The following is a 15,210-nucleotide window of genomic DNA, read 5'->3' on the forward strand; positions in this document are numbered from 1 at the left end:
CTGCATACACATAAAAATGCATGATTCAGTGTCTCATTCACAATCTGGTGGTATTTTCTTTATCTACATCTACATTTTAGCTAGGTATTAAACAGATGACTCAATCAGAAGTGATTTACAGCTTTAAAGCATGAAATACAAGAGTTATGAGGGTTAAGAACTGTCCTAGGGGAAGAAAAAAATACACCTGAAGCTTCTTTTACCTGGCACAGATACACCATACACATTTGCTTCTTGTATGAAGTCCAACATTACAATGACATCGGCAACTTCTGTAGTTGCAACATTCTCCCCTTTCCATCTAAAACATGTGAAAAAATAACTTAATCCCATGAAAGCATACAGACACCTCCTCTTCAAAAAAACATTAACTTTCAGTGTAACTCCATTCATTTCAGGCTAATAACACCTCAAATTTGTTCCCACTCGTCACGTTGGTATATTGATCTGATCACCAGAAGGCCGCTTGCAATTCAAATGGTGCTGCATATTAGCTATCACTATAAAGCACGATGAAAGCTTATCATAATCTGATATAATAGTTTTCAAAATTTTGGCATGTATGTAAATGTATCAAATGTGACCACTCTTTACTATTTGGCACTTTTTTCTCCACTTCAGTATCCAACTTCCTTGCTCAGAGCAAAACCATCGCTAGTTTCTATGCTCATGGGAAGGACTGTTGTAATTCCTACAAAACATTCTGGAAATGAGCTATCCAGCTCCATGGGAACACTTTTTACAAAATTAAGCCCCGGTGATCCCCTTCAAGATCATTATAAACTACATCACAATAGTAATAAACTGAACACTCCTGGCTGAAAACAAATAGAACGGTATTATTCTATTCTGCATGCCCATGTTTTTTTAATGAAGAAATGTGAAAAGAAACAATGATTATACCTGAAGGTATCTCCAATCCTGTCCCAAAAATAAAGAAAATTTTCATGGTCTTGAACCATTAGATCTCCAGTATTAAAATAAAGATCTCCCTTCTTAAATACCTCACAGAGCAATTTCTTTTCTGTGTGTCTCTTACTGCCAGCGTAACCAAAGAAAGGGTTCTTCGCATTGACTTTGGAAATGAGAAGACCAGCCTCACCTATACAGAGAAGTAGAAAGAATGTAAACCTAAGGTATCATTGCACAATTCCTGTACTACACATTAAGATTAATTTGGTACATATGATTTTGCAAGACCAGGAACCAAGTCTGGCAGGGTTCAGTACATAATTCCCAATAATAAAAACTTAACTGTTTCTACTGCTTTACAATTCCTACATGCAAAGTAACCATAAAGACACAGAATAATATTGTTCACTGACATTCCCAGTCTTTTGTGTTTCTTCCTGACAATTAATCAAACAGTTTTCTCCCAGAACTGTCATTTATCAGTTGTGAGTTCACTAGTTGGTTTACTATGCTCTCAAAGTGCACACTTCAAGTGAATAATCTGTCCCACTCCCCACACCTCACTGAATTTCCAGTGATAGGTCTCAACTTTATCAGCTTCCTACTGAAAAACTAGTGTTAATAAAAAGCAGGTGTTCAACCCAGGCATTAAATCCCTATTTAGTCTCCTTTCAGAAGTTCTGAGAACACTTCTTAGAATCATAGAATCATTTAGGTTGGAAAAGACCCTTGGGATCGAGTCCAACCGTCATCTCCACTATACAAAGTTCTCCCCTACACCATATCCCTTAACATTACATCTAAAGGAGTCTTAAACACATTCAGAGATGGTGACTCCACCACCTCCCTGGGCAGCCTATTCCAGTGTCTAACCACTCTTTCTGCGAAGAATTTTTTCCTAATGTCCAGCCTAAACCTACTCTTAAGAATTCTTAAGAATTTTCATTGTGATACAGCCTCATTGCTTTATTTTTGGAGCAAAATATAGAAGTTCTGATTTTTTTTTCTCAAAAAATAAGGAGAGATGGGGATAGCATTACCCTGTTATGTATATTGAGCATCAGATTGTTCGTTTGCTGAAAGTGGAATAGTTGTATGTACTCCTAACATTTTGTAAGCACATTCTGAACAATAAAGTTTAAGAGTTACATTACATGAAAGATTATAAATATGACAATATCTAAAAATAAAAATATGTCAAAAGGTAGGCACAATTTTTAATTTAAGACTGCCTTCTCATAAAAGAACCATGCCTTTTTTCCATAAATTGGTTGTGTTTATGGTGAAAGCATTTAGTTCACTGGTAGTGGCACTGTGGCCATGATGCTCTGAAGTCTTATAGATAGAGATAATACTTTTTATTAGACTGACTGATATAATTGGAAAAAAAATAGACCAGGTGTATAATTAGTGCATGTGTTCCCTTCACAGGTCAGTCTGACATCCCTAGAGATAACTTCCTAAAAATTTTCACGTTTTGGGAACTGTATTTTCCTGAAAGTGCCCATCTCTGATTAAGAACTGTTAGAGAATCTCTTAAGTCCTTTGAAAAATCTATTTCAGCTGCCCTGACATTTAATATCAGTTTTTCTCACTTCATCTTCTAGGCATTAATTACAGCTGTTGCGTTCCTACAGTACAACAGAGATGCTTCAGTACCTGATAAACACTTTGAAAATAGGAATAATCGAGAGATACAAGATACCTGATAAGTATTTTGAAGACAGCTATAATCATATAACCTCTTTAACAACAACAACAACAAAAAGATAAGCATTTACTCTAATCCACCAGTCTTTCTTGTAGATCTCTTAGACAGCCATCTCACTATATTAACCTCCTTTAAAAAACACAGAGGTCATTATCTACATGTTCTGACATAGTATCACATCACTTTTGTACACTGCTCTTCTGTGAATATATCCAAAGATCTTCTAAGTTTTTCTGGTGTCAGCACTGGTATGTTTCATGATGTTCTGTCTTAGATCAAAAATTAATATTACTTTTGTTAGAGCAAAGAGTGATAGCTGATGTTGGCATAGTACAGTAACACAATGGCAAGGCTCCTTAAAAAAATTCTCTGGAGTATTTGCATTACAATCAAAAGGCCATTATAGCCTACTAAAATACATACTTACCTTTCTTAACTTTTTCACACCAACCGTGCTTATTTCTAATTGGTTCATCTTTTTGGAAATCATACTTGATTAAATCAAATGGGAAAAAAAGCTAAAAAAGGGAAAAAGGGTCATCAGTTATTCATCTACACAGTGACACCTAGTGGCAGCAAATATAAGCAAGGAAACCCTTACTCAAGTCCTGCTCATCTACAAGTAGAATGTAGTTTCATTTAAAACTGAAAACATTCTGTACGTAGACTTACACAATTTCCTGGAGGTAAGCAACATCAAAACATTTTTCAAATCTTGTAACTTTCAAAAATACTTGGTGAATTAACTGTAATTTTATTAATTTCCTTATAAATAAGGTATGGGATCCACATGTCAGTGGTAGAGCCTACATGAGTCAGGATATCTGGAACTTAGCTGACATTTAATGGTGGTGGCTAATATGAAAAGTGTTTTTGGGGGTCTTCTGACATCTAAACTGGCAAAGCAAAGGCCTTAATCTCGTTACAAAGGGAAACTTGTTTCCTGTTGGGCTTTACTCTTGTTTAACTAGCCTCAAGCTTTCTCAGGCTGGTGTATAGTGGAAAGCCTTATCACGAGCACCAGAGGATATGTAGTCCCACATCGTCTGACATGGTTATGTAGCTGTGCATGTTCCACAGTTATGTCAGGGTAAGTTCTGCATTTTTCTGAAATACTGCGAACCCTTGAGTCCTGACACTGCTGACCTAACTTACCTCTTAGTTATGTTTTGCAACTAACCTTCCTCTTGTGTAAGGATCACAGAGAACGTGGCTCCGAGTAAGCCGAAGGAGAGGGCAAGATACCCTTATCAATGCCAGAAATTGCAATACTTTTTTTCTCCAGTATACAGGGTCTGATTCTTATTTCACTTCATTTTTCTACTGTGACATAAATCCAAATTAGACCCTTGAGAGATGCTGACAAACATCGTATGTCTGGTACTATATGGATCACTGTGTTTGCAGTTATTATACTAAGGCTTCAGTTTACCCAGCTAGGAATTCTGATTTCACTTTTCATAAAGAAGTATATCAGCAATCTATTTAACAGCTAGTCAAACCACGGATATACAATTATCTTCTCTTGGAGAAATCCTGGCAAGCAGAGAAAATTTTAAAAACATATGAATATACACCTGCACTCTTCACAATACAGAAGTGCAATATAATTTAAGGATGGTGTTACGAAAGTGACTGAAGTAAAAGGCAGAACAAACCCTTTTGCTTTCCTGCAACTAATGTTGGTGAAGAGTCGCATAATTATTTTATCCTAATTTGAATTGTTTCTGTAGCTACAGCACATCATTTTGTTTTCAAAGAAGTCTGAACAAATAGCAACCTGAATCAAACATCAAGCACACAATTTCAGCTTCCTATGGACAAACTTGTTTCACCGAGTCTTTTCAATGTTCACCACTGTTTTTCCTTCTACCCCAAGTATGAAACAAAAAGATACTTTTAACAGCTGATCAAAGGAACAAGATCATAGCATGCAAAATTAAGTCATGGTCCAAGAATTGGACGCTTTTTGAATAAAGTGAAGACTTTTTTTTAATAACTACAGATTATAGCATTTATCAAAATCAAGAATTTCTGGGCCAAAAAACTTCACCTTAGTTAGACAATAACTGTATTATTCTTGATGAACAGAATGGGAGGTATTCATAATAAACAGAAGTCATTTTTTCTTAGAGTCTTTTCTTTTGGCTGTCTACATTTAATGCTGTTCTTTTTCACTTATTTTTTATATAGATACTTTAATAGGCTTCATATGACAGAACAAATGCAATGAATAATACAAATAATAAGAATGAAATGGTATAAAATGAAATGTTATTCTGATATTTTTGTGTTTGATTAGAACAGCAGTGTGCCCTGTTCAGTTCCATTTTTATCTGTTCATTCCTCCAGAGCTCAATAGCCGTATCTCGTCAACATATTAGGCTGTATGATGCATCATTTTAAGTTGTTATAAGTACTCAGAAACTTTAAGTGTCTGACATGATCTAAAAACCATTGAGGCTTTTACTATATTTTTGTTGCTGCATACATGTTTTAGTGCCTCCAACTTCAGAGTATTAACTATGCCCATGCCACTTAGCTTTTTGAAATAAGTCAAGCAAATACATAATTAAAAGGTGAAAACACCACATATTGCATTAGACACGCATAATGAAACTATGCCAATATACATTCTGTGCAAACAGCTGCTGCTGCGCAAACAGCTTTCTTTTCATATTAAGTACTAGAAAATGAAAGCTCCAGAGCAAAGCATTTAGTCTGGGTACAGGCCTACATTTATTTTATCTCATTATTTAAAGTTTATTGGAAAAGAGGGCCTGAGCTGTTGAAGCATTACGATATTATTTTCACAGAGTACTGCATGCAGCATTCATCATTTTAATCTACATTTTACTCCCTAAAGCACCACATAAATGGACCAAACAAAAAGCACCATTTATCTAACCGAAACTTAAAATGAATTAAACTGCAACATTATTGCCTGTTAGTATGCTTCCTGGATGTTATCTAATGACAGCATCCCACCCCCTTCCTTTCTTTTTTAATTGACTGGAAATGTGTGAGTTTAAATATTGTTTTGAAAATAGTTTTGAAATTCCTAAAGTTTCAACTTTTAGTAAATGCTTGCAGAACCTTCATCAGAGAACAAAGATCACAAGCTATTGCTTTTTATTTAGTTATTTGTTTTAGAGATGAGATATTGTTGAATTCTGTAGCAGAATATCTGTTTATAAAACAAAGCATTATATTACAAACCATTACTCCATTTGGGGTCACACCAGAGAGACCCCCACCTGGAGTACTGCATCCAGCTCTGGCGTCCTTGGCACAGGAAGGACACGGACCTGTTGAAGTGAGTACAGAGGAAGGGCACAAAGATGATCAGGGGGCTGAAGCACCTATGCTATGAGGACAGCCTGAGAGAGTTGGGGTTGTTCAGCCTGGAGAAGAGAAGGCTTAAAGGCGCCCTACAGGAAAGATGGGGACAAACTTTTCAGTAGGGCCTATTGCAATAGGACAAGGGATAATGGCTTTAAACTAAAAGAGGGAAGATTTAGACTAGATATATGGAAGAAATGTTTTACAATGAGGGTGGTGAAACAGTGGCACAGGTTGCCCAGAGAGGCGGTAGCTGCCCCATCCCTGGCAACATTCAAGGTCAGGTTGGACGGGGCTCTGAGCAACCTGACCTAGTTGAAGGTGTCCCTGCTCATTGCCAGAGAAGTTGGACTAGCTGACCTTTAAAGGTCCCTTTCAACCCAAACTATTCTGTGATTCCATTTACTATAGTTAGTTCCAAGCATCTTAAAAAACTGAAATGTAAGAAAAAAATAATTATGGAGCATAGTATCATCACATCTTATAAATGTTTTAAAAATATATTTGTAATGTCTTATTTATGCTCTAAAGAGTAGATGTATAGGTCCTCTGCATAGTTTTGTTAGCAAAAATATACAAAACAAAAAAATTAAAACTATGCTTGATATTAATTGAATCACCACATATTATAATAAAATACCTTGGAATACACTTGAAGTACCTTAGATTATTTTAGATACCTTAGATTATTTTAGCTCAAAACTAGTCAAAAAAGTGAAACAACACTAATTTTTATTGGCCAATGAACGAAGATCTTCCACTGCTTGGAGTAACACATCAATGTTCTTCCTGTGAATCCAGTTTTCCAGGGTCTTAAGATTTGCTTAAACCTAACTTTGTTTACTTCTAAACTAAAAAGTATCTCTTCTGACACTTAAGTTCTGTAACTGTATGAAAAAAGTGCATAACACTAATTCTGAGTTGCTGTGTGAAAGACAGAATACTTTATATGTTGAAATGATTTATGATTTGTTATAAGATTTAAGTGTTTCTCAGCTCCAAGCTAATTTTGATCCATGCAGTTCTGAGTAAGAGAGATTGAGATTCCTGTAATGGTTGGAATACGTATGCTTAAAATAATCAAAAAATACATGTACAAATAAAGTTTGGAATATTTTTTTTACGTGCTGTTTTTTTTCAGGTGCCGTGAGTTTTAACTTGCCATGGGTTATTTTTAACCCTTCTTACAAGCTTCCTTGGATCTTGTTAGTCCCATTCTCCTATTGCATGTTCTTTGTGAGAATTTCGGTGTAAGAAAGAGATTTAGATATATATTTGCTAACATGACTGAGAGTCTTACAGAGTTTTCCCATACCACATTTATATAAACACACACACACACACAATGTATGTCATATATAATAAAATTAATAATTAATGTTAACTACATACATATGTATGTCAGATGCACATATTAACCAGTAATTTATTATATTACTATGTTAATTTATACACTATCTTCTTTGCAAAACATTTTTAAGCTTTAACAACTAAAAAGCTATTCACAGGCTTCTACTTTTCTGGTCATTGACTTTATATGAACATCCTTATTGAAGGATTTGTTCATATACCACAGTGACACTCTCCAGCATATGAACCAACCCCTCTTATATAAAGGGTATAGAATGAAAATAAGTAAGTGCAAAGAAGAGCAGTGCTTCAAGTTAACATCTCGCACCCAGTGGCTTCTTGGATGTCTGGCAACTGCTGTAACATTCATTTGTTTCTTCCTATTAACTTGTGTCTTCCAAAGTATTTATGAAAATTAATGTGTTATGTAGAACCTTAATATTTATAACAAGTATTTGTCTCCAACCCGTGGCAGCTACTGATGAGATAGTTACTTTGCTCATTCTGAGAGCTCAATTTGTTTTTTAAAGCTGTAACTTTTGCCTGCATTTCACCTTTAGAAACTGTGCCATTCCCGCTACCTACAACAGAAATTCCTTCGTATTTCTTTTCCTTTTTCCCTGCTAAAAATATTATGCTTTGAACCTACCTCAGTATCTGTATGTATGGGCTTTTATACTGCATTTACTTCATTCTGACTTGCAATTATGCCAGTAGAGAGAGTAATTTTCTTCCTTTTCCGTTACTGTAACACATATACAAACACACAAGTCTCTTCCCCTTTCTCAGTTCTCTCTCTATTTCCAGTTCAAGAAACAGGTGTTTAGGAAATCCCTAGAGAGTACGTCTAAGGGTATCTCCTCGTGTCATCCCATGTGTCAAGGGAATAAAGTTTCAAAAGTTGTAGGATTTCCTTGAGGAAATAAAAAAAAAAACAGGAATTGGATGGCTGGGCCTTGTCAGTGCTATTCTCTGCTTTCCAGCAGGAAAGAGTCTCCCTTTCCAACTTCAGATCATTCACGGGTCAGCAAATCAAAAATGAAGCTGCTCTCCTCTACATATTGCGAGATGTCCAGCAGATGTCATTCAGACTGAAGTAAAACGAACACATCAGCTACACTTCAGAATGCATTGTTTAACAATCTGTTACCTGTAAAATGTATTTAGAAAACCCCAAACATGGCAAATGCCTTAAATAAGTCAAAACGAACTTATCTACGGCATTAAAATACATAGTTTGTGTCACAATACTCACAGATTGTGGAGTGATCAAAAATACGTATGAAAGGACCCCAAACTTAAGCATTTCTTTAAATATGTACTTTTAAAAAAAAAATAATAAAATCACTAAAAAGTATGTCTTATGATATTTTCAACATTCCTTTCTCTCTCAGCCTCTTCTAGACTTTTCTGAAACTGCACTGTATCTAAGCCCTTGTTCATGTCAACACTACTCTGCTTCGGCATACAAGGGAGCTAGCTGCTCCTGCAAACAAGTGTCCTGAAGCAGGCTGAAGGAACTGCCATCCAGAGGAACCGCACCGATGGCAGAAGCAGAGCCCCAGTAGCTAACAGACTGCAGAAATGTTAATTTGAGACCTGTAACTATTGTAATATTATTAATACGCAGTGTTGTTCCACTGACACAAGTTCCTTCAGAGAAAGAGACCATGTGCATTGCACAACCATAAATGCTCTGGATAAAAACATATTACTTACGGAAAAGCTCCTGATGGAGGAGTCTCTTGAAACATCCTTGATTTGGAAGAGATTTTGGGCCGTTCTATTTCCACATAAAATGGGTCATATGATCCACCCACTGACCTGGCTAGACATACCTTGCCAATGTAACCAAGGTGAGGTTTGTCGCAGCACTGAATCTGGTTTTTGGTGACAACCTTCATTCTCCCCTCAAACTCTAGTCATAGAACACCAAATGTATATGCACTGGGGAAGGCTTAGGAGCCAATAGACCTCAGGGCCCTTGGAGAATGGTAGCAGCTGGATATTGAGCCTGCTCACAAATAATGTGCTTTAGCTACTTTCCTTATGACGGAAACTACAGAAATAACTGAAGACTTACTGTAGACTTATTTCTAGGGAAAAGAGAGCATTGAAAAAGACAGAATAAAACTGATTTCAAGCCAAGCCAAATGGAATGAATGTCTTTTTCCGGTTCATAAAATATCTTATGGTCTTTCCATATTCATACTGAGTGAGCAAGGGGAGAATCCATAATTATCTTAGCAGACTATACTGACGTTTCCACAGACTATAACAGTTCCAACTTGGAATAGTATATAAATTATAGCAATGATGTCTAGTGAGATCAAGTATTCAGTTACAACTGCATTTGTTTTTTAATTGCAGTTTACATGAGCTATTTTTTCTCCTAATCTGCAGTGACTAACTCAAATCATAAGTCCAATCATTAAAGAAGAAAAAGTAGGATATTTCATGTGCAAAAAACCCCAAAATAATAATATTTTCTTTTGGAAACAGAAACAGCATGTTATTGACATATGAAGTGCCACTATAGATTAATGCAAAACCTCCACACTACTTGATTAAAAATGCAGATAATTAAATCAAAAAATAGGTGATTTCAAGTCTAGTCCTTTATCTGCTGTAACCTTTACATTGTATAACCAAAAGGTTAATGATTTATGACAAAACTCTGTCAAAAGTTCTGAAATACTGAAAACAAGTTTACTCAGGTTTGAAACAAATTTAAAATTTCATAAGATTAAAAAGTTTAAAATAATTAATGCATGTGACTTAGAAAAGTCTGAAACAAAAATTAACATGGGCTCTAAGGTTCCTGGTGCACCTACTACTCCCTAAATTCCAGATTCCTGATTTCCTGTAGTGGTTCTGTACCCTTCTAGAGACACCCATCAGCACCAGATGTCCACTGTGCGTACTACAGAGCATCAATCATGCAGAACAGAGATCCAGCAGAGCCAGTCTGCTTAAATTCCTGAGCTCTCAACAGTTTCTGAAAAACACACTCGCTCTTGTGGTGTTTTTCTGAGTGTTTCCAGGTTCCTCCCTGCAGTCTGGGTTCCCATCCCAGAAACGAAGAATTTCTCTGGCCCCAAGTTGTAAAGTAGTCTGCAGTGATCACGATGTGGTGATGCTGTATTGAAGTTGTGGACCCTGGAACGTATGCTGCCCAGAAACCTATTTGCATGTCACCAGAAGATCTCTCTGATGTATTTCCAAACAATAGTGTTACATCATTCTCTGAAAAAAAGTTTTGTCTGGACATTTTACTATCATTTCTCCTCAGGAACACAAATGCCAGTTAAGTCAGCAGGATTTGTATATATAGACAGTTATCTCAGTATGGATAAGTATCTCAGTTAATTAGCACATTCTAGGTAATGTGTGTAGCCCTATTTATTTCAAGAAGAGTAAAAATTGGCAAAAAAAAGAACATAATGTTAAATATCTAGTCTCCTTGCTAGAAAGCCTTGCTAAGTAATCTTTCATATTATTAGCTTAAGTTTGGGACATATGTTACTTACTAACTTCTCAAACCATTTAAAAGGTGGTATTAATAGGACCCAAGGCAAAAAATCTATCTGAATTTCAAGCTGAAATAAATTCTTCTTCATTTACTCAGATGGATGAAGGAAAAGCCAATGTATGTGATATAAATAATATGTATTCCTCTTCCCCAAGACATATAACTTCCATTGTCAAAGCTGATGAAATACAAAACAGAGACTATTGGATAAGCAGTGAAAAAAAGGTATGTTTTTTTCTTGGTTTAGTAACATAGAATGAACCAAATAAATATAGCAGACTTGGTAGATAAAGAGGCGTAGAATTTTTAAATTAACATCCTTGGCAAGTATTCTCTGTCACTATTACTTAACAGTGATTATATTTGTATTGTGATATCTTTGAAATTTCTGAATAATGATACACACTAGATGTAGTTTGTGTTACTTATGTTTAATTGCACCTAGGTGTAAAATACCTCTTAAAGTTATATCTGCCTGTAAGTTACTTTATTTTAAGTACTATTAATTCCCATTTATGCCAAATATTTGCATAGCAATATGCAAAATGCAATATAAATACACTCTTTGAAAACTGTTTTAAATATAATGCATAGAACACCAAGTCAGAACAGGACACTTGTATGTTTATTTCACAGATAATGAGTCCTTTGGTAATAAAACAAATCCGACTTCCTCTTTTGTCCCTTAATATAGTAGAGATTTGAAATGACACTCGGAACCTACTCAAAACTGTCAGAAGAAAGGCAAGGCCTTTTGACTTGTGAACTTCAAGAAAAATCTAAGCATTACTGCTGAAAGTATCACTGGGTTGGGTGCTAAGCACTATCTGCAATACTTTGGCAGCCAAGATTTTACAAAAGGTCAATTCAACTTGCAATAACGAAGTTAGAAAATTTGCCTTGGATTTATGACTGCAGCCCCATGTTCTGTGGTCAAACTGAGAAACACATTTACCTTCAGCACTCCCTTTTACAAAGTACAATGTAAACAAATAGTCACCTTATAAAAGAAATTGGTGCGTCCAACAGATCCAATTTTTCCTGTGTGGTTCATGAAACAAATATTTCCTTCAGTAGCACCATAAAACTCACAGATCTTAACAGCACCAAATCTGTCTAAAAATTCTCTCCATACATCAATTCTTACTCCATTTCCAACTGCTAATCGGACTTTGTGATTTTTTTCTCCTTCCTTCTGTTAAAAAAAGAAATAAATAATTTAAAATATAATATACTGATAAATGCATCTGATTGTTGCATATATTGTGGGGAAAATGTACCTTCTTTAAATACATAAAGTATAAACAACAACAAAAAAAGAAAAACAGAAATTAAGAAGTTAAAGAAAGCTGGCATAGCTCGCCTACAGCTACAATGTAGCAAACTGCAATCAAAAAACTATTATCTTGTTAAACAAGCAAATTATTTCCTGAATAATGGCTACATTAATTTATATAAACACTTCCACATTTTAAAAGTTGTATCGACTCAGTCTGTTTTAACTCAGACGAATTAGAAAACTGGGAAGAACAGAGAAAAGCAGGAATTATTTCTGTCAAGGGATTGAAGTCTGCATAGATTAATAGTTACTTTATTGTGTCTTCAGACTGATTATAAGCAACAATCAGATTTCACACATTGGTAATATCTGTTTCTTCCCACACATTACATATGAGTCATCTTCTGTATTTCTTTCAATATTAAGACTCGCAAGGTTTTGTTCAATGTTACTTGGAATACATTATTTCTTGGTGATCTTGAGGCTTTACTGTTGTCAACTCCCATGTTTTATTACAAGAAACACAATAGTTTGTGTCCAGCCTGTTCAGTGAGACCCTCTAATTTTATGAATACATGCCTAAACCTTGCGATTGGGTGGAGCACCTTTAAAATACAATCCGATTTAAATCAAAGTATCAGAAGGCACAAGAGCTAAAATGTTATTTTGTTGTTTTTGGTTTTTTTTTCTGATTTCACCTATTTTAAAATAAGGCTCCATTTTTAATCATTACAAATGGCAATGAAGAATGCCTGAGAAGTGAGACAGCACAAAATAAACACAGGTACAGTTTGTTACCACATACCTTTAGAACTGCATAGCACTCTGGTACTGCAACACTGTCTGTATATACCTCTAAATATGTACACTTATACAAACGTATACAAACACATATACACTTATACACATATATTCACACTTTTTTTATATCTGTATATATTTTTGTGTACATATATATATATACACACATCCACATACATATACTAAAGAAAGCAGACAGTCCCTATTTTCTGTTCTATTAAAGTTCCCCTTCCAACTTTAATCCAGTATGAATTAGGTATGTCTTTAGAGTGAAAATCCATTTTAGCACCTTTAATGTGGCATAAAAGTACAGCAAATTATTTCTGTGAAGATGAGATCTGGTCAGCTGACTAAAACAGGAATCTTTAAGTATTTTGGATATTAAAACCAGTGAAGCTTCTACTGAGTATATAGACAGGACTGCTCCTCCGAGGGTTATGCCTTCGCCAAATTCAATTTTTCATGAGGATTGTGAATTCTCACTTGTGTAACAAAAACTGCAAGCACAGTAAAATTTTAAGTTCCTCCCCTAAATCACAAAGACGAACCGAGTTTTTGTTCTTCCCTCTTCAAAACCAATAACTCATAAAGAGATAAAAAGTTCCTTTATTAAGCTTCAGAGTCTTTCTTCTGGAAGTTAAGTCCCTCTTGCTGGAATGATTCACCTATTTCACTAGCTGCTGGTAGCTCTTGGCATATTACAATCTGAGGCATTTTCCTGCTATTTTACCTCAAAACTACATCACTCACCGCCTCACTAACCTTTTTTTTTTTTTTTTTTTTTACACAACAACCCAATACTTTCCTTCTCCCTCTCTCTCACCTCTTACTTTAGATGCAAAAAGAGAAAGCGTTTCAGTGCTACTTTGAACTTTGTCTGGAAAGCTATAAACTCTTTTTTTTTTCCCCCAGAAGACTGTCTGCCATCTTTTGAATATTCCAGTCAGATCAACTTAAAACTTTTCAAAGTGGGTTCTTTCCATTACAGTTTCATTGCTAAACTGAAATTAACATGTCAGTAACTGAACTGTAGTTACCCCTTGCTGACGCCACTGAATTATTCAAATGTACTGCCTTTGCTGAGATATGAAAAATAGCACTAGAGATTCTTTCACAAAAATCCTTTGTTCCACAATGAACAGAAGAGACAAATATGTGCGTATCTATACACACACTAATTAAGTGGGTCATTAATCAGGCTAAGAACCTTCAAAATCTCTGGAGACCAAGTTAATAAGCAGGTGAGTTTGCTTCTGTTATTTATACTTTAAAAAAATAAACGCATTTAAGTCTATTTGCTGAAAAGACACAAACTAGGATGAACCAGAAAACAATGGATTATGTTGTGTGTTTTTTTTTCAAAAGGACAAATACAGCATCATTTATAAGTGCAGTTACTTCAATACCGTCAATTCCTCATGTTACAGCATCACAGAATCACAGAATTGTAGGGGTTGGAAGGGACCTTTGGAGATCATCCAGTCCAACCCCCCGGCCAGCGCAGGTTCAAAGAATATTTTTGCTGGTTTATTTTACTACAGCACGAAGTTGTTTCTCTAGTGGAAAAGACGCAGAGTAAACCTGACAGGTCAGCATTCTACTGTGCTTGCAATGTTAACACCTGTCAACAATACTACCTCACTTTAGGAAGTATTCTTGGAAGGCATTCAGCCCTCCTGCAAAAATACAAAGAAGGTGTATGATGTCATCAAGAACTCATCACAGAAAGTGAATTTTCTTAAAAAGAGAGGGCAGCAATTCACTTCTTCATAACTAAGGTAAATTTTCTGTTCGACTGCTTTGCTGCAACTGCCGTATTTGTGATTTAGTCAGTTCCACCACAGCTCTACCCATCTGTTGATACAAGACTCCCACTGCAGGGCTTTCTGGGGAAAAGGCATTAAAACTGTCATGCATTTAGCAGCCTTTCAACCGTAAGAATGGAAATTATACGTAATTTAATCTCCCAGCAGGTTTAATAAGTATGAAGAAAATTATTACAATGAGGGAAACTTTGAACAGTGATAATTCACATTAGTTTTACATGTAAGTGAATTCATATAGCTATTTTTTACATGTTTTTATCTAAACCTTTGTATAATATATGACATTAATTCATGTTGACTTTACGTGTAACTAACTTTCAATGGGAAGTGAATCACAGTAAATAAAATGGAATTAGCTATTTTAACACCTTTTTCATGACTTGATCTATATATTCATCATCTGTACTACTCTCCAGATCACTGCCAGAGTCCAACTCTAGGGCAGGCGTGTTGGTAT

At 35.4% G+C, this 15,210-nt stretch overlaps 1 protein-coding gene across 1 annotated transcript in view; it reads right to left on the reverse strand.

Moving 5' to 3' along the window:
- Positions 1–15,210, reverse strand: part of SLC27A6 (solute carrier family 27 member 6) — a 41,913-nt gene that overhangs the window by 5,012 nt on the left and 21,691 nt on the right. Inside the window, exons 6-9 of the mRNA XM_063321103.1 lie at positions 11,848–12,042; positions 3,051–3,141; positions 904–1,102; positions 204–301 (exon numbers count right to left, since the gene is read on the reverse strand). Coding sequence (XP_063177173.1) covers positions 204–301; positions 904–1,102; positions 3,051–3,141; positions 11,848–12,042 — 583 coding nt within the window. The remainder of the gene's footprint in view (positions 1–203; positions 302–903; positions 1,103–3,050; positions 3,142–11,847; positions 12,043–15,210) is intronic.

The sequence above is a fragment of the Chroicocephalus ridibundus genome, chromosome Z, assembly GCF_963924245.1.
Source record: "Chroicocephalus ridibundus chromosome Z, bChrRid1.1, whole genome shotgun sequence".
NCBI classification, from domain to species: Eukaryota; Metazoa; Chordata; class Aves; order Charadriiformes; family Laridae; genus Chroicocephalus; species Chroicocephalus ridibundus.